This window comes from Protopterus annectens, chromosome 16.part0, assembly GCF_019279795.1.
Source record: "Protopterus annectens isolate FY-2018-M chromosome 16.part0, PAN1.0, whole genome shotgun sequence".
Lineage (NCBI taxonomy): Eukaryota > Metazoa > Chordata > Ceratodontiformes > Protopteridae > Protopterus > Protopterus annectens.
The window spans coordinates 656,730,347-656,750,937 of NC_056750.1; the positions used below are offsets into that span (position 1 = coordinate 656,730,347).

A 20,591-nucleotide genomic window follows, 5' to 3' on the forward strand; every position below is an offset into this window, starting at 1 on the left:
CATAGGCTAATCCTCATACCTTTATCACTCGTTACAAAGTAGATGTGGCCTCCCGGAACAGGACATCCTTTGGCTGCATGGTCCTGAAGAGTTTTTTCCAGTGAGCCACCCAAGAATCAGGTGCTGGAGATGCTGTACCAAACAACAAGAACGAAGGTGAGATACGGACAACATAACATAAAGAAGTTATGTACTCACCATAACGTTCCATGTTTGTTGTCCTTGATCTCGCTTTCCTTCTTGCTTCCCACCCTCCTTCCCCCTTCCTGGAGGATCGAAAGGAATTCCTTGTTTTTTATTGGTTATATACTGGCTGTGTTTCCTTTTTACCACACCTTTTGGTTAGTCCTTGTCTCCCCTTCTTACTCTTATGGATGGTTTACACCTTTATACATAGGTGTCCTCTGATATATAAAATAGAATATATGTTTTCTAACTGTATGGTCTAGTACTGAGTTATCGCAAACGAGGTCTGGGTAACTACCGCTAGGCATGCTGGGATAGGGGCTAGCCTCAAGCCAGTAAAAGCTCTCGAGCTATAGTATACGGCCGAGTTGGAACTGAGGATTGGCTCCGAACCCAAACAGCAAGAAGGGAAGGCAAGATCAAGGACAACAACCGTGGAACGTTATGGTGAGTACATAACTTCTATTTTGTGCATGGTATATAATACGGTATAATCAAGCTAATGTGTTAGTTTTGGACACTAATATAAGAACAACAGATCCATACAGTAACATTGTAAACAGATATAAGAACAGTTGCATGTTATGTAGGATAATGATTATGTGGGCTTGTGAGTTGCATTTATAAAGGTGCAAGCCTAATTTGCAAGATTACTTGTTTTTGTCATTTTGCAGTTGTGCTTGTGTTTTATGTTGTGAAGTCAAAGGAACATTTACAAAACATTTTATTTAGTAGAGTGAGTGGGCCGCTAGTAGTAAGGTAAGTGATTCTGTTAGCTAGGTGTTTGTGACATTACAGGAACTGCATCTTGTCAGTTTTCTAAGGAGAGTCCTGTATTGTGATTTGAAGGTGGCCACAGAGGGTTTGTGAGAAACCTAGCAATATGCTTGGAAATTCTGTTCATTTTTATGAATAATTATATGAAGCAAATGTGAATTGAGGGTAGGGATTGGCAAATAAAATCTGGGACTTCCTAAGCAAATTCCTACTAAATAAAAGTTTGGAGGGGAAGTGCTTGATTGAAGAAGTTGCAGTGGATTTGATGGAAACATCTTTAAGGAATTAAGTGTGTAAAACACCTGGGCCAGATTTTTTTTTATTACAAATATGTAAAATGTTTATAGACAAGTTTATTAAGGACTTTGCTCCATTAGCTAATTATGTTTTAATAAGTGGATAAACCACATGTACACAGAAACAACTTGTCATAGTAGTTATTCAGAAACCAGACAGGAATCCTTCACAAGTCAGGTCATATAGATTAATATCAGTAGTTAATCACTGCCATCAATTATTTACTGTTCTGATTTCCAAAAGATTAGGTTGTATCCTGCTGTCATTGAGTGATCTAGAACAGACTTTATACTGGGTAGAATCCACCCAAGTTGACAGAACAAAACCAAATAAACATTATTGACTACAAGCTCAAACAACGAAAAGACATTTTACAGGGTGTTTGGCAGTGTTTATTTGAGTTGCTAAGAATGATTGGCTCTACTGGGAGGTGGGTTCACTTAGTAAAATCTTTGTGATGTGTCAACATAAATAACTTTTGGAAAGTTTATTTCTTATATTTTTCAGGTAAGTATTGACACTAGAAAGTGGTGTCCTCTTTCCCCTCTTGTGATCAGTGTTTATCTTGAACCCTTGTCAGATAGTTGAAGCAGATACAAATAAGGGGTTATGAGCTGCAGGAGTTTACTTACAAGTTGGTAATGTGCGTGGATATCTTGCTTGTTTATCTAACATATCATAAGAGATTGGGAAGTAATATTTTATTTATTTTCTCAGTATTTTAGAATTGCTGGTTATAAGGTAAACACACAAGACTAAAACCATAAATAGTTATTCATGCAGTGATATGTTGTCTGAAGAGTATCCCTTTCTGAGTAATTTTATTCTGTTAGTAGTATTAGGACTGAAGTTAACAGGCACAGTTGAGGGGGGTTGTCCTTTATACTATGGAGTGTTTTTTTAAGTAAAGTTAAATATCTGTTTGGTGAATGGAAGGATATCTGTATAGATATGACAGAGTCTAGTGGTTTATTCTGTCAGTAGTAGTGTAAACATCTAATGGTTTGCCACTCCCTCCTCAGATGAGTATTTTGATTTGAGAGAAATCACTACAGAATTTATGTGGTTGAAATAAAAATCTCGGGTGGCATTGAACATTAATTGTGCTAGCAAAACAACAAGGATTAGGAACCCCTGATTTTGAGATATATTCATAGCCAGTAAGGCTTAAAATAATGTTAGAGGGGATACTGAATGCAAACCACCACTCTAGAGAGCGAGAGAACCTTGTAAAACAATTGGAAGGGATCAAAGGGATACATAATTTATTAAGGGCCATAAAATTGTCCAGAAAACATGTAGAGGAGCATTGGTAATCGGGTTAATAAAGTTGATTAAAAAAAACTTCTTGAAAGAGAAAAATGCACTAACTTGATTGATTGACTGAGTTGGATGCAGTAGAAGTATTCAAATTTTCCAAAAGTCTGCAGATTTGGAGATGCTTGATGTACTGGGTTGTTTAATGATAGGAAGAAAAATAATGTGGGAACAATACATTGATACGGGTATAGATTACGGTATAAGTAGAGAATCCATAAGCTGAAGGCTTTGAAATTGTACAGTATGCAAAATTGATGAATGGCCAAAAATCAGTCCTTTGGTGAATAGAAAATAGGCAAGCGTGTCCAGCTATGAAAGGAATCATAAGTAAGCTGTATAAAGTGTTAAGAGAAGAAGTTGTTAGAGACAAGTTTAGAATTGTTTTGGAGGAAGAGATTGGTACTACTTCATGGATGGGGAAAGTCATTCTAGCCCCTAGACATGCTACAGATTTTAACAAATTTGATTGTTTCATTGATAAATACTTTAAATATTTTACACTCCTGCAAAACTCTTAACTGTACTCAAATGTAAAACACATTTGTTGGAAATGTGCTACTGACTTAACAGGTAATTTTATACATATATTTTCACAGTGTCGTAGATTAGGACAAAATAAAGGGGAAATGCAGAATTGGGTAATGTTATTTGGGATGGATAAGTGGTAATAATAGCATCTCTCTCTGGATGATTAATTTTGATAAAATACGTTGTCGCCTCACAGTAAGACGCTGTCCGGTTCGATTCTCAGCTAGAGCGTCTTCTGCGTGGAGACATGCATGAATGGGCGTACCTTCGTTGAAGGTTGTGCGTTGGGTCTGGCAAGCCGGTACGTAAAAATCAACTGCCAATCATTAGCCGACCGGAGTTCCGCTGTGGCGACCCCTAACCGGGAAAAAGCTGAAAGACACAAACAAACAGAGAATGATGAAAGGAATGAGGGCGTTATTTTCTTCTCAGCTAGAAATAAGTCCTCAGAAAGTAGAAGAAAATCGCCACCAACACAAGAAGATATCCAGTAAATTATAAAGGAGATAAAATAAATGGGACTTTGTTGTTAAATGTTAAAATATGACCTAAAAAAATTTTGAAATGGATGCCTTTGACACTACAGGTCAAGGAGATATCTGAGTCATGAATAATAAGTTTAAGGTTATTGTATGCAACTTTGTGAGTGTTTTTTCCTTTATATTGACTTATTGTTAAAGTTTTGATAAAGTATAAAACCACTCTTACAAATAGGTCTAAACTATTACAAAGTGCAATGTGTTTCAAATTAGTGTGTGTCTTTCTGTTCTACATTATTTGATCGATAACCCATGGTAAAAGAAACGTTTGTGTTCTAATGCTATTTGTGAATTGATTGCATTAATAAAATTGTCAAAGTTTAAAAATATAGCTTGCCTTTCAAGTTAAAACAGTAGTGTGATATATGCATTGAAAGGGATATTTAATACTCCACGAGGTCCTTGGTTACCTATACAGGTGGACTTTCTGGAGTAAGTTTTAAAGCTAGAATGTCAAACACAGGGAACACAGGCCATATCTGCTGTTGTAGCTCACAAGGTCAGGCAAAGTAATTTAAGTAAAATGTAAATGTAAACCTTCTGTTTCTGTATTAGAGGCTTCCTGTGACACCTGTGTGCATGCAGAAAGATTGTTGTATTTATGCTTTTATTAATTTTTTTCCATTCAGCTTGCTATGTTGGATGTTGAATTTTCCTATTGCATCAGATTTAAGATTAATATAATTTCTGATGTAATCTTTTTTCTTTTTTATTCAAAAGCCTTCTTCCTGTAATGCAGCCCAATGTTTATTACAGCTAGTTGTCTTTACGTACTTTAACACCTTGTCTGACAGCTTTGTTACTAATATTATAAATGACAAGAAACTATCTTAACTTGCAACATTTTCTGTATATACTGTTTATAATCAATATCTTGTTTATTGTATTAAAGCCAACAACCTGTAATGTTGTTTACTATTGCTGCAACTTTGTATCTCTTTCATGTACATGATGTGGAGCTTTTCTCCCCGGGCATCTGCTGAAAAAGGACCTGCGTCCAGTTGAATTTCCCGGTAAACAAATGTAAATACATAAATAAAATAAATTACTGCATTTCTTTGTGCCGGTCCCAAGCCCAGATAAATGGGGAAGGTTGCGTCAGGAAGGGCATCCGACGTAAAATTTTGCCAAATCATACATGCAGACAACAGTACAGAAATACATATCGGATCGGTTGAGGCCTGGGTTAACAACGACCGCCACGAGTACTGTTGGCCAACAGGGTGCTGGCAGAAATTGGGCTACTGTTGGCCGAAGGAGGAGAAGAGGGGGAAGGCATGCCCGAAGGCAGGTAAAGACTAGGACTGTGATAGTTAGTGTCGGAACTTTGAATGTTGGCAGTATGACTGGTATAGGGAGAGAGCTAGCTGATAGGATGGACAGAGGGAAGGTTGGTATATTGTGTGTGCAAGAGACCAGATGGAAGGGGAGCAAGGCTAGGTGTATTGGAGGCGGTTTCAAATTGTTTTATCATGGTGTGGATGGGAGGAGAAATGGCGTAGGCATAATCCTGAAGGAACAGTATGCTAAGAGTGTTTTGGAGGTGAAAAGAGTGTCTGATAGAATGATGTTTATGAAGCTGGAAATTGATGGTGTAATGATGAATGTTGTTAGTGCATATGCTCCACAAGTTGGGTGTGCGATGGATGAGAAAGAAAAATTTTGGAGTGAGTTGGCTGAAGTGGTGATGACTATACCCAAGGGTGAAAGACTAGTGATTGGAGCAGATTTCAGTGGGCTTGTTGGTGAAGGGAACAGAGGGGATGAGGAAGTGATGAGTAGGTATGGTGTTAAGCAAAGGAATGCAGAAGGTCAGATGGTAGTGGATTTTGCAAAAAGGATGGACATGGCTGTGATGAATACGTATTTTAACAAGAGGGAGGAGCATAAGGTGACATATAAGAGTGGAGGAAGATGCACACAGGTGGATTATATCTTATGTAGAAGGGCCAGTCTGAAGGAGATTGGAGACTGTAAAGTGGTGACAGGGGAAAGTGTAGTTAGGCAGCATAGGATGGTGGTTTGTAGGATGACATTGGTGATCAAGAAGAGGAGGATGAGTGTGAGGGCAGCACCAAGGATCAAATGGTGGAAAGTGAAAAAGGGTAATTGTGAGATGATGTTCAGGGAAGAGTTAAGACAGGCAGTGAAGAGTTACCGAATAGCTGGGTAACTACAGCAGAGCTAGTAAGAGAGATGGCTAGAAAGGTGCTTGGTGTGACATCTGGAAAGAGGAAGGAGGACAAGGAGACCTGGTGGTGGAATGAAGAAGTACAGGAGAGTATACAGAGAAAGAGGGTGGCGAAGAAGAAGTGGGATTGTCAAAGAGATGAAGAAAGTAGACAAGAGTGTAAGGAGATGAGGTGCATGACAAAGAGAGAGGTGGCAAAGGCTAAGGATAAGACGTATGAAGAGTTGTATAAAAGGTTGGACACTAAGGGGGGAGAAAAGGACCTGTACCGATTGGCTAGACAGAAGGACCAAGCTAGTAAAGATGTGCAGCAGGTAAGGGTGATAAAGGATAATGAGGGAAACGTACTCACAAGCGAGGAGAGTGTGTTGAGCAGATGGAAAGAGTACTTTGAGGGGTTGATGAATGAAGAGAATGAGAGGAAGAGAAGGTTGGATGATGTGCGGATAGTGAATCATGAAGTGCAGTGGATTAGCAAGGAGGAAGTAAGGATAGCTATGAAGAGGATAAAGAACGGAAAGGCTGTTGGCCGAGATGACATACCTGTGGAAGCATGGAGGTGTTTAGGTGAAATGGCAGTGGAGTTTTTAACTAGATTGTTTAATAAAATCTTGGAAAGTGAAAGGATGCCTGAGGAATGGAGAAAAAGTGTTTTGGTACCGCTTTTTAAGAATAAGGGTGATGTGCAGATCTGTAGTAACTACAGAGGGATTAAACTGATCAGTCACAGCATGAAGTTATGGGAAAGAGTAGTGGAAGCTAGGTTAAGAAGGGAGGTGATGATTAGTGATCAGCAGTATGGTTTCATGCCAGGAAAGAGCACTACAGATGCAATGTTTGCTCTGAGAGTGTTGATGGAGAAGTACAGAGAAGGTCAGAAGGAGTTGCATTGTGTCTTTGTGGATTTAGAGAAAGCATATGACAGGGTGCCTAAAGAGGAGTTGTGATATTATATGAGGAAGTCGGGACTGTCAGAGAAGTATGTAAGAGTGGTACAGGATATGTACGAGGGTAGTGTGACAGCGGTGAGGTCTGTGGTGGGAGTGGCGGATGCGTTTAAGGTGGAGGTGGGATTACATCAAGGATCAGCTCTGAGCCCTTTCTTATTTGCAATGGTGATGGACAGGTTCACAGACGAGATCAGACAGGAGTCCCCGTGGACTATGATGTTTGCAGATGACATTGAGATCTGTAGTGAGAGTAGGGAACAGGTGGAGGAGACCCTGGAGAAGTGGAGATATGCTCTAGAGAGAAGAGGAATGAAGGTCAGCAGGACTAAGACAGAATGTGTGCGAATGAGAGGGAGGATAGAGGAATGGTGAGGATGCAGGGAGTAGAGGTGGCGAAGGTGGATGAGGTTAAGTACTTGGGATCAACAGTTCAGAGTAATGGTGAGTGTGGAAGAGAGGTAAAGAAGAGAGTACAGGCAGGATGGAGTGGGTGGAGAAGAGTGTCAGGAGTGATTTGTGACAAACGAGTACCAGTAAGAGTGAAAGGGAAGGTCTACAAGAGGGTAATGAGACCAGCTATGTTATATGGGTTGGAGACAGTGGCATTGACAAAAAGGCAGGAGTCAGAGCTTGACGTGGCAGAGTTGAAGATGTTACGATTTGCACTGGGTGTGACGACGATGAACAGGATTAGGAATAAGTATATTATAGGCTCAGCCCAGGTTGGAAGGTTTGGAGACAAAGCCAGAGAGGCAAGATTACGTTGGTTTGGACATGTGCTGAGGAGTGATGCAGAGTATATTGGGAAAAAGATGCTAAGGATGAAGCTGCCAGGTAACAGGAAAAGAGGGAGGCCTAATATAAGGTTTATGGATGTGGTGAGAGAGGACATGCAGGTGGTTGGTGTGACAGAATGCAGAGGACAGGAAGAAATGGAAACAGTTGATCTGCTGTGGTGATCCCTAACGGGAGCAGCTGAAAGAAGAAGAAGACTGTATGGAAATAGAATACAAGACTATGTCCGTTTCTCTCCAGTAAAGGAAATTGTGACAAGAAGTACAGTGGAGGTCTGACATATATTTTCTATATAATTTTATGTAGCATTAGTCAGACTTTTAATTATGCTTGTCCACTAACTGTTAACTTCTGTCACAGTATTTCTTAGCAGTGCATATGTGACACTTTATAAAGCGTGTAATTGAGAGAGAGTTTGGGCTTATGGTGTGTGCCATGGAATTTATATATTTTACTACCCGAAAACTGAAAGGGCATGTGAAAAATATAACACACTGAAATTATTAAAAACTGCATACTCTGCAACTGTTTTATTTATATTCATCTGGTAGATTGCTCTGCTTACCTGAAGACCTTTTTCAGAAACAACCCTGGCCAGAGGCACAGTAATTAGGTAGGCTGTATGTTTCTGACAGCACACTATGAATAAACTTCCATATGCGTTTGGTTTTAGTGACGGTGAAGCTGTAGTGTACTATGCTCAGAACAGAAGCAGAAGAGTTTTGTTAATCACGAATCTTCATTTGTGATGCTCCACCAGTGTTTTTTAGAAGTTCATAGTGGCAAATGTAGTGAAGTGGGTTAGAAGTTGTTGGCCAAATGAATAGATTTGTGCTTCTGATGAGCACAGTAGACCATCATTACCATAGTAATTTTGTATATGCAGACAGTAGAAGTATTTGTGTCAGTTACTTTACTAGACTAGCACAAAGAAATTGCTGGGGACTGGTTCATATAAATTTGACATTTTTTGGGGTCCTATGTTTTACAGGTGTCGACTAATTTTCTGCATAAACACAAACTGTTCTACTGTTTTGTCTGTCATTTACTAAATGGTCGGGAGAAGTTGCTAGACACAGATTCAAATAAGAATTTGACTTATTTTTGGTCCTGTGCTTTTCAGCAACCTATGCAGTAATGTTCTTCATATGAAAAAAGAACTGTTTGCGTTTATCTCATTTACCAGATTATCACAGAGAAGTTGCTGGCCACAGTGGTCATTCAGTCAATGTTAGCTGCAGCCTGGTATTGAAAACAGCAAGTAAATGTTATGATGAATACTTAAGTAGATGACATCAGATTTTGCAGTGATGTTATGACTTTATGTTGCCAACCTATTAGCTTTTTCTGTACCCTGTGAATTTGCATTTCTGTTTTTGTTGATTTGTCTTGCTGTGCATGCAGCGTGTTTTGAGAGATGTCAGATTTTTTTTAAGTATTGAATTTGTTGGGTTGCTTTAAATTTAATGTATATTTTTGTTTACTACTGTTATTATCTTGTTTAAGTTATCAGAGTAACCTCTGTTTCATTTCTGCATTGAATTTTATTTTGCTCAGCATGTATTAAGCTATTTTCTCCTAGCATTAGACTGCTTGTTTACCTTTTATCCTTTTTAAGTGCTTTGTGATAAAAGATAAGATGACTTTAGAACCAATTTAAACATAGGTACGAGGAAGACTGTAATAAGTTGAGAGAATGTTGACTGCTCTCTTAAAGGAAAATGCAGAAAACTAAAACTAAACTGGATGTACAGAGCTGTATTTAACTGGTTCTTTACCAGACAAAAGTAAATTTCATTTGTATAAATTTAGAAAATGCTTAATGTTTAAAAGAAATATGTTAAGTGAAACATAATTTTATTTGCTGTTGTGGAATTGCAGTTTTGCAGACTCTGTTGCATGAAGATTTTGGCTAGGTCATATGATTTTTTTATTTGGATTCTGGCATGCTAAGTGTTGTCCTTCTGCTTTAAGTATGTAACTGTAAAAACAGAAATACAGCTTTGAAATTCAAAAGCTACAGGAAATTCTGTTTGGGGGTTGTAAAGAGAGGGAGTTTCAGAACCTGCAGTTTTACAGGGTAACTAAAGAGACAAACAGCTAATGTTTTGAGAGCCTACCCTTGAGACAGAGCTCCGATTGATGGAAGTATTGCTTGCATGGCCTCTGAAGTTGCATTTTGGTCTGAAAGGCCAAAAGAGTTAAGGGGCAGTATATCTTTTAACCAGTAGCAGACAGATTTTAGTTTACATGTTAACTAAGGATCAGAAAAAATGTGTCTTTATGGAATGCTTTATTTTCACCTTCTTGTGAAAGCATTTTGCATTCAAGTGGAATGCTTCACTGTATTTATTTCAACTAAATAATTTAATTCTTCAGCTTTAAATGCTCATGGCTGATGGTTCAGAGGTAATTGCTGCCATATAAATATTTAAAGACTATTACAAAGGTTAAGCTTTATCCCTCAGCATTCTGAAAATAGTGTGTGAGCATACAAAATAATTCTGGTTGGGCTTCAGTTACTGTTGGTACTGTTGCACTAAAAAGCATTGATCTCTGTCTGAAGTGGACAAAATTCTATGGAGCTGGTTATTGTAACCTTGATGTATACCAAGACATAGTGGACCTTATTGGATAGTGTAGAAGGTCTTGGCCATTACATTACCTAAGGCAGCAGTTTACATTTACTGTATACCACGAAGGCCAGTTGCCCTTTGTATTTTAATGGGTACAATTTGTGGGAGTCGGACCCCATATTATTGGTTCTGTTACATATTCAAATATCAATAACCGAAATGGGAGAGTTAATATGTAGGCTCTGTCCAGCACATGTGAGTTGGTTGACAGCATTTATGATTATACCACTCTTCCTCATGTATTATTTGGTAAGCCATAGTTGATTCTTGTAGATTGGATTTTATTTCCTGTGAACGATTTTAGTCACCAAAAAGTGTGTATACCATTATAGCTACAAGGTCAGTTTATAGTGGTATAGTTGGCACATCAGTGGTTTTATTTTCTAGTCAAAGTAGTTAGGAAGTCGACAAGATAAGCTCTGTAGCGTATAGTATAATTTAAAGAGTACAAATCCAAGGGAATTTTAGATACCAGTAGGCCCAAAGAGGGCATTATAGCAGCCTTATATGCAGCTGCAATGCAGCCCACTGAAATGGTAGACAGCCATGTAGCAGCTATAGGTATCGAGCTTGCAACAAAGCACCTTTGTCCATCCCCATATTATTTCAGAACCCAGGGTTTATTAAAGAACCTATAGCCAGGAGATGGAACATCTGGAGGGCAAGACATCTGAGGAAGTGAAATAGCTTGAAGCACGAGAGGGAAATAGAGTGGTTTTAAAAAGAAAACCAGTGCCAGTATGTTAGAAATGCTGATCCACCCTTAAAGGGGAATGTGTACTGGGAGGTGGACTGAACGAACCCTAGTTGCCAAGATTAGTACTAAATCGTTTACTCAATGTGAGGAATTAAATGACTTTGATAGTTATTCTGTCATATAAAAGTGCATATAATTGGCACTAAATTGACCAGGAACAGTGGATGAGGTTTTTAACTCCTGTGCTCATTGGTAAGGCAGTGCATGCTGTATTAAGAATGAATGATCTTGACTTTGTTATAGGGCGGCCACGGTGGTGCAGTGGTTAGCATTGCCGCCTCACAGCAAGAGGTTCTCCGGTTCGATCCTCGGCTGGGGTGCCTTCTGTGCGGAGTCTGCATGTCCTCCCTGTGGTCGCGTGGGTTTCCTCCGGGTGCTCCGGTTTCCTCCCACATCCCAAAGACATGCTGCAGGTGGATTGGATACTCTAAATTGGCCCTAGGTGTGCGTGTGAGTGTGCCTTCTGTGGAAGGTTGGGCGCCGGGCTGGCAACTCGACACCGTAAAACTCCACTGCCAATTAATGTGCGGACAAGGTGATCCGCTGTGGCGACCCCTAACCGGGAAAAAGCCAAAAGAAGAAGAAGAAGATCTTGACTTTGTTATGATAAATCAAATATTGATTATTTGACTTGCTTTAAACTGACTGTTGAAGCTTATAGACAGAAATTCAAGAGCAGAGAAGAGCACATGACTGTGCATGTTCTTATGCTGCAGAAAAGAAAATCTTTCATAGATGCATGAGTAGATGTCAAGTCTCAATATTTAATGTGCTAGGAAGTGGGCTTTCCAAAAGTTCCAAGGTTGTTTGTATGGGTAGGAACTCTTGGTGTTTGCAAGAGTTAGCTAGTGGGCAGAATAGGAAGCTTTTTAAATGCAGTTTGAGAGTGCAGTCCTGTAACATGACTGTCTATCATAGTAGTAGTGGTGTCAGTAATGCAAATGGCCTGTCTAGTTAAGTGTGACACAAAATGTGTCTCTTTACCTCAGGCTTCATTTTGAGAACCTCCATCAAAAATAGCTTGATTCTTAAACGAAGAGAGAAGTATGAGGTTGTCTGTGACAAAATAAGAGAATATTACCTATCTCAAAGGAAATGAAAAAAAGTAAGAAAAATTAATAACTTAGTCTTAAACAGAAAAAAGTAAAAGGAATCCCATTGTAGAAACATGTAAAGTGGAATATAATTGTACTTGCTGCTATGTAAATATACTTCATGTCATTGCACGGTTGCAGAGTCTGCAGCAGAAAGATTCTGGTTAAGTCACAATGTTTACCTTATTTGGACTCTGGATTGCTAAATGTTTCCCATTTGATATGCAACTGTAGCAATATGAAGGGTACCTTCTAAATTCAGAAGTCACTGGAAATCCTGTTTGAGGGCTTGTAAAGAGAAGGGTGGTCTGTTAATTCAGAAAACTGGTTACAAAGGTAATTAACATCACAATATCTACTATTGTATAGTGTACCCTTGTGATAGAGCTGACATTATGGAGCCATTGCATGTAATATCTCTGAAACTGCATTTTGAATCCTCGAGGAAAGCAGAAACTGTAAAGGGGAGTTTATTTTTTTAGCCAATAACAGATTCTAGGTTCAGTGTTAGTTAATGGCTATAAAACCCTGTCTCTCTGTTTTAAATGTTTCTTTTATTATTTTTTTTGTGGAAGCTTTTTACTGTTTTGCATATTTACTTTCGTGTGTAGTATTTTAACTTGTATATTTTAATTATTAAACATTAAATATTTGTGGCTGATGGTTTATTTTTTGGTAAGGGTTTATTCATGATAATGGTTTCTCTGACACTGGTGTGTATCTTTTTTGAGAGTGTCTGTTCAAAGTTAATTGCTTCTGTGTGAATATTTAAAGGCTGGCTGATTCTAGGGGTAAACAGCAAGATGTGTGGCAATGTAACTTAAAGCTTAGGAAGGAGAGTGCTTGACCTGGAAAGTCCTCATTTACCTCCCATTATGAAAGGTGTGTGTGTGTGTGTGTGTGTGTGTGTGTGTGTGTGTGTGTGTGTGTGTGTGTGTGTGTGTGTGTGTGTGTGTGTGTGTGTGTGTACAAAATAATTCTGATCAATCTTCAGTTCCAATTAAAGGTACTGAGCTCAGTCTGAGATGGGCAAAAGTGTGGGGAACTGGTGATCATAACTCATATGTAGCAAGACAGTCTGTGGAGCTTGATAGGCAGTGAGTCCGGGCTTGGTCACTACCCAGTTTAACATTGCTTATTTATCGTATACCCTTAAGGCTAATTGCCTTTTTATATTAACAGATACCAGTAGTGGGAGTTGAACTCCATATTGCTGGTTTTGTGATATTCAGATGTCAATGACAATGATGAATTTGAGCTTGATATGCCTTCATATCACAACAGGTGTAGTGTGTTGAAAAGATAGATGAAATTGCAAAAGGCAAGGTCTACATCAGGGGAAACATCTGTTAGTGTTAACCAGTGTTTAGAGTAAATCACTAGCAAAAATATAAGATAAGTTTTCTCCCTTTATGAAGGAGGTGACATGACACTGCATAGAAAACAATTTCTTTAAACATTGTGAGATCACATAAACATAGCAGTTTGCAGTAGTCACTGGCACTAGCACGGGTAACATATTTTTAAATCCTGCAATCCACTTCCTCCTTTAATGAAAGGTAGATTCAAATTCACTGTCTTTCAAGAGGCTTCCTTAAAATGTCTATATTATTTTATTTAAATTGAACTGTTGTCTCCTGTCTCTGTTAACTTCCTTGGAGCAGTTTCATGTATTGATTTTGAATATTTGCTGCTTATATCACTGTTCCCCTTTGTTATTCTCCTGGGATGAGTCTGAAAATGGTGCATCACAATCAATGGTCCAGTCAACAAATTGAAATAAACATTTAATATTCCATGTGCTGCTCTAATTACAAATAACAGCTGTAGTTATCAGCTAGTAAACAATGTCTAATCAAGAAGTGCTCACATACACACAAGACTTGAATTAGTACTTTAACAAGGCATTAGCTGACCGTTAGCAACCCAGAAGTGCCATTCTTCATTGATCAAACTGGCCAGTCAGCAAGCTTATCCAAACATAGTAGTAGTTGAGAGAGACTCTTGATGCCTCATCTAGTAATGCTCATTTCTTAGCTGACATCCACAGTAGAAACTTGGATGTATAACCATAGTTAAATATGAATCTGTGTCCTAATTGGTTTGATAGCTATTTGTAGCTCAGCTGTGTACAGACTACAACCAATGTCTTTAAACATAGCATACTCTAGTAATACACGTGCTAGCAACATTTATGAGTGTTATCTTAAGAAATCACTAATTAGCAAAATGTATTATGATGTTTAATGCTCCCAATCTTATTTCTTGGATATGCTTGAGCAGTCAATTAATAATACTAGATCAGTCTTGTATCAGTCTGTCTATATGTATGTATTACTATAAGATTATGTAAAAATATTATGAATGTTGTGCATTTCAATCCAGTCTAGCTGCCTTTTCAAAATACTTGTATATGATATGTTGATTTGGCATGGAATATGAAAGTTTCTAACAGAGGCATCTTCTCTTTCTGCCACACACTTCGGCTAGGGTGGCATAAACAGATTGTTGAAAAGTATGCTGTGTTATCCTTTAAAATATGTTATTTCTGTCAGGAATTGAACTATGTCCATATTTTCTGGGGTTTTAGTTTTGAGAACTAGAAGTTACAGCACTGTGTAGTAGTAATTTTTATGATGATCCAGATTCTATCATACCTAGTTCCTGTTTTGATTTTAAATGTGTAGGTATGTTTTTTTATGTTTTTCATTTCATGTGGGCTGTATTACTTGATAATCATTTTTTCTTTATTTTTTTAACACTGTTCACCTGGACTGAGCATATGTATTGCATCATTTCTGAAAGCAAATCATATATGTGTGTGATAGGATGCATTGTACTTGTTTAATGACTAGAAACAATTATGCTTCTAAAAATACCTATTAATGATTTTACCTTATTGTTTTCTCTGAAGGTTAATTTAAGCAAGAGAGACCAAAGTGAAAATCAAAAGGACGTTAAAAGTAAAGTTCAGAACTTGGACTTAAACAACTTGAATAAAGCATGCAAGCTGAACACAAAGAAACAAACTACTGCTGGAGAGAAAAGGGTGTCTGACAGGTAGGTGAACTATATTTAGAAGCATATGAGTAACAGTGTTGTGCTCATTTTTAAGGTGCATTTCCTGTCCAGTAATTAGATGTGGTGTAATATGATGCATAGGTAGGTATATATGTACATGTTTCAATGCTTTATATATATCTTTATACAAAATTTGCCAAAACCTAAGTGCTCTCGAGTCTGTCCTGTTTGCATGGCCTGTAATACAGTTCATTTAATCTTTGTCTGTCTCTTGTGTTCTTTTATTTTCACAGTCCTTTTGGGCTTTTCCTAAACTGTTGTTTATGTATATGTCTTGTCAGGCCAGCCACTTCTAGCTCTCCTGACCTGTATCACTGCAGTGTCCTTTTTATACCATGTGGCATGTAGGTAGCCTACCTTATTCCTTTGTAATTTGGAGGGCTTTTTTATGAGTGAGATTCTTATTTATTTAGTTATTTGCTTGTTTACGTATGCATGCACACACACCTTGTTGACTGGGTTAGTTTCACTAGACCAGCAGCCTGTTTTCATGGGAGACCCAGAGTGGTATTATTATGACTAGGAGAGGTTTTGGCCAGGGTACTTGGAAAATATTTCTACTCTGTTTTGATAAGTGCTGTGGGATCTTTTCGTTTTACTTCTACCTAAGCTGCCATCAACATAGGTAGATGGGAACTTAGTGTAAGGTCTCTTCCAAAAGATGGCACACTCATAAAGCAGCACCCCTCTTATGTGCACTGAAGTACCAGTGTTGGAAAAATGAATCTAATTACCTGGTGGTGATATAGAACCCACAGCATTCTGATCTTCCAGCAGGAAGGTGAGTGCACTAAGTGGAGTCACTGACAATGAGCCCCCTTTTTTGAAGTAGTCCCTTTTGAAAACCAAGATTAAACTGTAAGTGCAGTGAAACATGCTAATTAAACAGACATTGTAATGTAATCATCTTTTGTCTGACCTTAGATGTCGGGAAATATAATGAAATAGAAAATGGACAAAAGAAAATGAGAAACTGCACTAGTCAGTAAAATTTCCAAAGGGATATGTATATTCATTTACAGAACTCTTTACTGTGATCCCCAGTACTTGGGGTATAGAAAATGTCAGGAAATGTTTGCATGTCAACCATTGTTTTACTGAGGACAAGATCAATTTAATTTGTGCCCTTTTAGAATTGGTTTTAGAAAACAATATAATTTTGTTTGAAGATCAATTTTATGCAGAAAAGGTTGGCATGGCAATGGGCACAGCTTGTGCCAACAGCTACGCCAACCTTGAGTTGGTGCAATGGGAGAGAGACATTATTTCAAGCTGTGGGCTTCTCTGAACATATCTTATGGTATGTAAGATTTGTTGATGATATTTTTTTGTTGTGGAGGAGGTCAGTTGAGAGTCTCATGCAGTTTATAGAGTTTCTACATCAGTCTACAGATTTTTTTAAAATTTACTTTAAATATTCTTTTAATGAAATTGAATTTCTTGATGTTAAGGTGAATAATACTGATTTGACTAGCCTAGTAACTAGCATTTATAGGAAACCCACAAGAAAGAATAATCTGCTCCATAGAGATAGCATGCATCCTAGGCATGTTACCCGGAATGTTGTTAAGGGGCAGGTCTACAGGGTCATGAGACTCCATAATAATGTTGAACAGCTTGCTGAGGCCCTGGAGACCATGAAAATGGATTTATTAGATAGAGGCTACAAGGAAAAGGATATTGACCGTTGTATTACTGATGCGTATAAGGAGAGAGGGGGCAAATGCAGGCCTTATTACGCTGCTGCACCTAACACTGAAGCATAGCTACAGAACAAAGAACAGGATTGATTAGGTTTCATCTCACATATTCTTCTGATGTTAGTAGTATATGTGATATTGTTAAAAGGAACTGGGGCATTTTGGATACTGTAGATGAATTAAGAAATGCCATAGATATTGTTCCACACTTTTCTTTTAGAAATAACTGATTCTTGAAAAGGCATCTGTGCTACAATACTTCTACTTTCAACAAGGTTTTACAGTCAGAGAGACATGGCACTTTTAAATGCAGGAATTGCACAGCCTGCAAGTTTATACACTCTAGACCTACTTACATGCACCCTCATATGCACTTTAAAATAGACACAGACTTTTATGCTGATACCAGGACTAAGAACATTGTTTATTTTAGTTACTGCACTTTCTGCCATGCTTTTTATGTAGGCATGAGTAACAGACAACTCAAAAGACAGGGTGCTGGAACATCAGAGAGACATTAGAAACAAGAGAGACACCAATGCCCTTGCTAAGCATATTATGTGCCATGGACAGGAACATAATTTTAAATTCCTTGTGCTAGAGATCATTCCTGAGAGTTTAAGAGGGGGAGATCTTAGGAATAGCACAGAATCTGCAGAGCAAAAACGGATTCTGTCTCTTAATGCTGACAAAATACCAGGTCTTAATGAAGTTGTGTCTCTCAAGCTTTTTTTAAAAGCTAGACCTCTCAAACACGAAGTATAGGATTGTTTTTTATACATATTTTTTATATATTTTTTTTATATGTTTCATTTGCCTGCTTTCTTGTTGTGACATTTTTCTCTTAGATAATTGATGCCTTTATCACTGCTTTAATTGACTAACTTATAGTATTTAACTGCATTTGTTACTAGTTTAGAACAGTCTGATGAAGCGGTGAGAGCACACCATGAAAGCGCTTACTCTCTTGTGTTCATTAAAGTTTATTGTTTTACCTTCAGCTGTGTTCGCTTCTGTACTTTTTTGTTTTTCGTAGTTATCATTTACAGAATGAGCCCACTAAAAAACATGAGTGCCTGTTTATAACACTAAATCATTACACCTATGGTTAACACAACAGTATGTTTTTCTCTTTTGATAACTTAATAGAAGTTACAGTTCAATAAAACCTGATTTTTTTTTAGAAATTTCTACCATGTGGTTTCAGCTCATTATGCTTTATAAAATGAGGATTTGCCTTGAACTTGAACAGTTCTTGTCAGGCCGCATTAATTTGTGAGAGAAGGGCTTTGTTGTGATTGCAAGATCAAAGCAACTTTAGCCGTGTTAGCAGAGGACAGTAAGATATTGGAGGCGTTTAGCTTAACATTGAAGTCAGTATCCCTGCAAAAACTGGTCTTTACTCAACTGATGATATTTAATAACGCGTATTATACTCGTCTCACTCTTCATAAATTTGATTCGAAGAACTCACCCAAATGTCCACAGTGTTTAGATCAGACAGCGGACCTGCTACACATGTTCTGGAGTTGTAAGTGCATTTATAAATTGTGGAACTCATTAAAATTGCAGTTACAAAAAATGGGGTACCAAAATTCAACACTCTCTTGGGAGTTTATGATTCTCCACATCCCACCGGAGAATTTGGATAAATCAAGGAAGGTTGTAATTATGAGTATCTGTTTACTAATGAAATTATACATAGCCACAAATTGGTTGAACCCAGCCCAGACATCGTGGGAAAATTTCAGATTGATAGCGATAAGGCATATTTTAGCGCATAAGTTACTAATTAGTAACAACAAGAAAAGTATGAACAGTATAAAAATATGGGAGCAAATTTTCAACATTGTGTTGGCCTAGAGGTTCCTATCCACTTTCTCTCAGGACATATAGTAGGAGAACAAAATCAATCTTAGATTAGATAGAGGACGTAGAAATATTACAGATTGTTGGCTTTGGTTTGTCACGAATTTTCTTTTTTTTTTGTTTTTCTTCCCTTTTTTTCCTGATTACTGCTGTATCTATTGTTAATATATGATGTTGATATATTCTGTGGAGCTAACCATTGGAAGCAATTTTGTATATAATGTAAATAGTGTGTGGACTGTATTATGGTTTTGAAAAACAATAAAAATGATTATCGAAAAAAAAAAAAAAAGAAAAAAGAATAAGCTTTCTTAAGTGTGTGTACCTGTGAGGGTGTTAACAACACTTTATTTGTACCAGCAGAACTCAGCTTAGTTCCTATACAGTTCTGCCTGTAGCTAAACAATTATCTGGGTACTACTTCACTGTTGAACCACAGCAAATTAATTGTGAAGCTGTGAAATATGGCTTCATGCATGCACCCATAGCTCTGCTGATATGTGGTACTTGTAAGAGAAAAATTGTTTAAATCAAAACGCCATAAAATCGAAGGTTAAGTAACTAAAAGTTTAGTAACCAGTTGCACAAATACTCCATTTTCCTAAGAGTAATATCGTCCCTGTTGGGCAGTATTAAACCTTCCCAAGGTAACAAGGCACTCCACGGCAGTCTAGAATATCCCATTACTTCCTGTCTTTTTTTTTTTTTTTTTTATTAAACATCTTTATTAAATTAGCGGTTAAGACATAGTCATGTATATAGTAATAGAAAATAAAACAAACTTAATTAATATTTTTGCTTTTACATACATTATACATTCCATATATGTTTCTCTCTTTATAACAATTGTCAAGTCCAACATTTCTTAAATTGCTCAGTTCTTGCCTTCCCTTAAACCACTGTCCTCTTTCTGAACATTGTTCTACATGTATTCTTTCCACAAATTCCATTTATTTCTTTGTAATTTGCTCCTTCCCTTTCCTTAAAATCTCCCTTCCAGTTTGTTTATCTCAGTATATATTACAGTATTCAGTACTTCAGATGCTGTTTATTTTAGATTTTGATTTCTGTTTTCTAGTAATTGTTTTTTGACAGCCAGAAAAATTAAACTTAAGTCCATTTGCCAGTTTTGTCTGGTAAATTCCAGTCACTTCATGCCTATTTTCTGTACTACTTCTTGGTGTTTTCCCTATTGGCAAAGTCTCCTTTCTCCATTCCTGTGTTGGCTTAGTTCTTAGAATACGTTCTGCAGCTTTATGAGTATAATGTCTTGTATGGCTATATAAGAAATATTTACCTTTAGTGGATTCTTACAAGCAGGTCTCACCAAATCTTGCTACCAGTTATCCGTGGACCTATACTGAATGACTCCAGCTCACTTGTTCCTAATGTTTTAGCCAAAACACTAGATAGTTGGGTCCACCATGTAATTTTGTATATTTCAACAAAAATGTGGCACACCCTTTCCTTCTTGGACTGAAACAGAACTATCCACATATACAGGCCTGGATTATATTTTAGATGCTGTTTGTTTCCAGGAAGAGTACTGCTGTTTGAGTAAAAGACTAGTTTGTGGCTGGATATTACCCTAGGTCACCATAAATCTCAGAAGGGAATTTAAAGCAATAAAGAGGCGATTCATATCATCTGACTTCAGAAGCGTGGATTATTCTGAGACCTGAGGAACAAATAAAAAGAGAGACTAAAATTGACAGACATTGCAATATATTTATATTTAACAGCAAAAGACTTTTGGAGAGAAGAGAATATCTTTATAGGAGGTAACAGGTAATAACCACAACTTGCATGTAGGTGAAGCACAAGTAAAAGACTAGATGCGGTTATACTAGCATCTCCCACCTTTTTTCACC

At 37.6% G+C, this 20,591-nt stretch overlaps 1 protein-coding gene across 1 annotated transcript in view; it reads left to right on the forward strand.

Annotated features, from left to right (window-relative positions):
* The window catches only part of RBM34 (RNA binding motif protein 34), a 574,650-nt gene that overhangs the window by 20,443 nt on the left and 533,616 nt on the right, over positions 1-20,591 (forward strand). Inside the window, exon 3 of the mRNA XM_044058641.1 lies at positions 14,985-15,130. Coding sequence (XP_043914576.1) covers positions 14,985-15,130 — 146 coding nt within the window. The remainder of the gene's footprint in view (positions 1-14,984; positions 15,131-20,591) is intronic.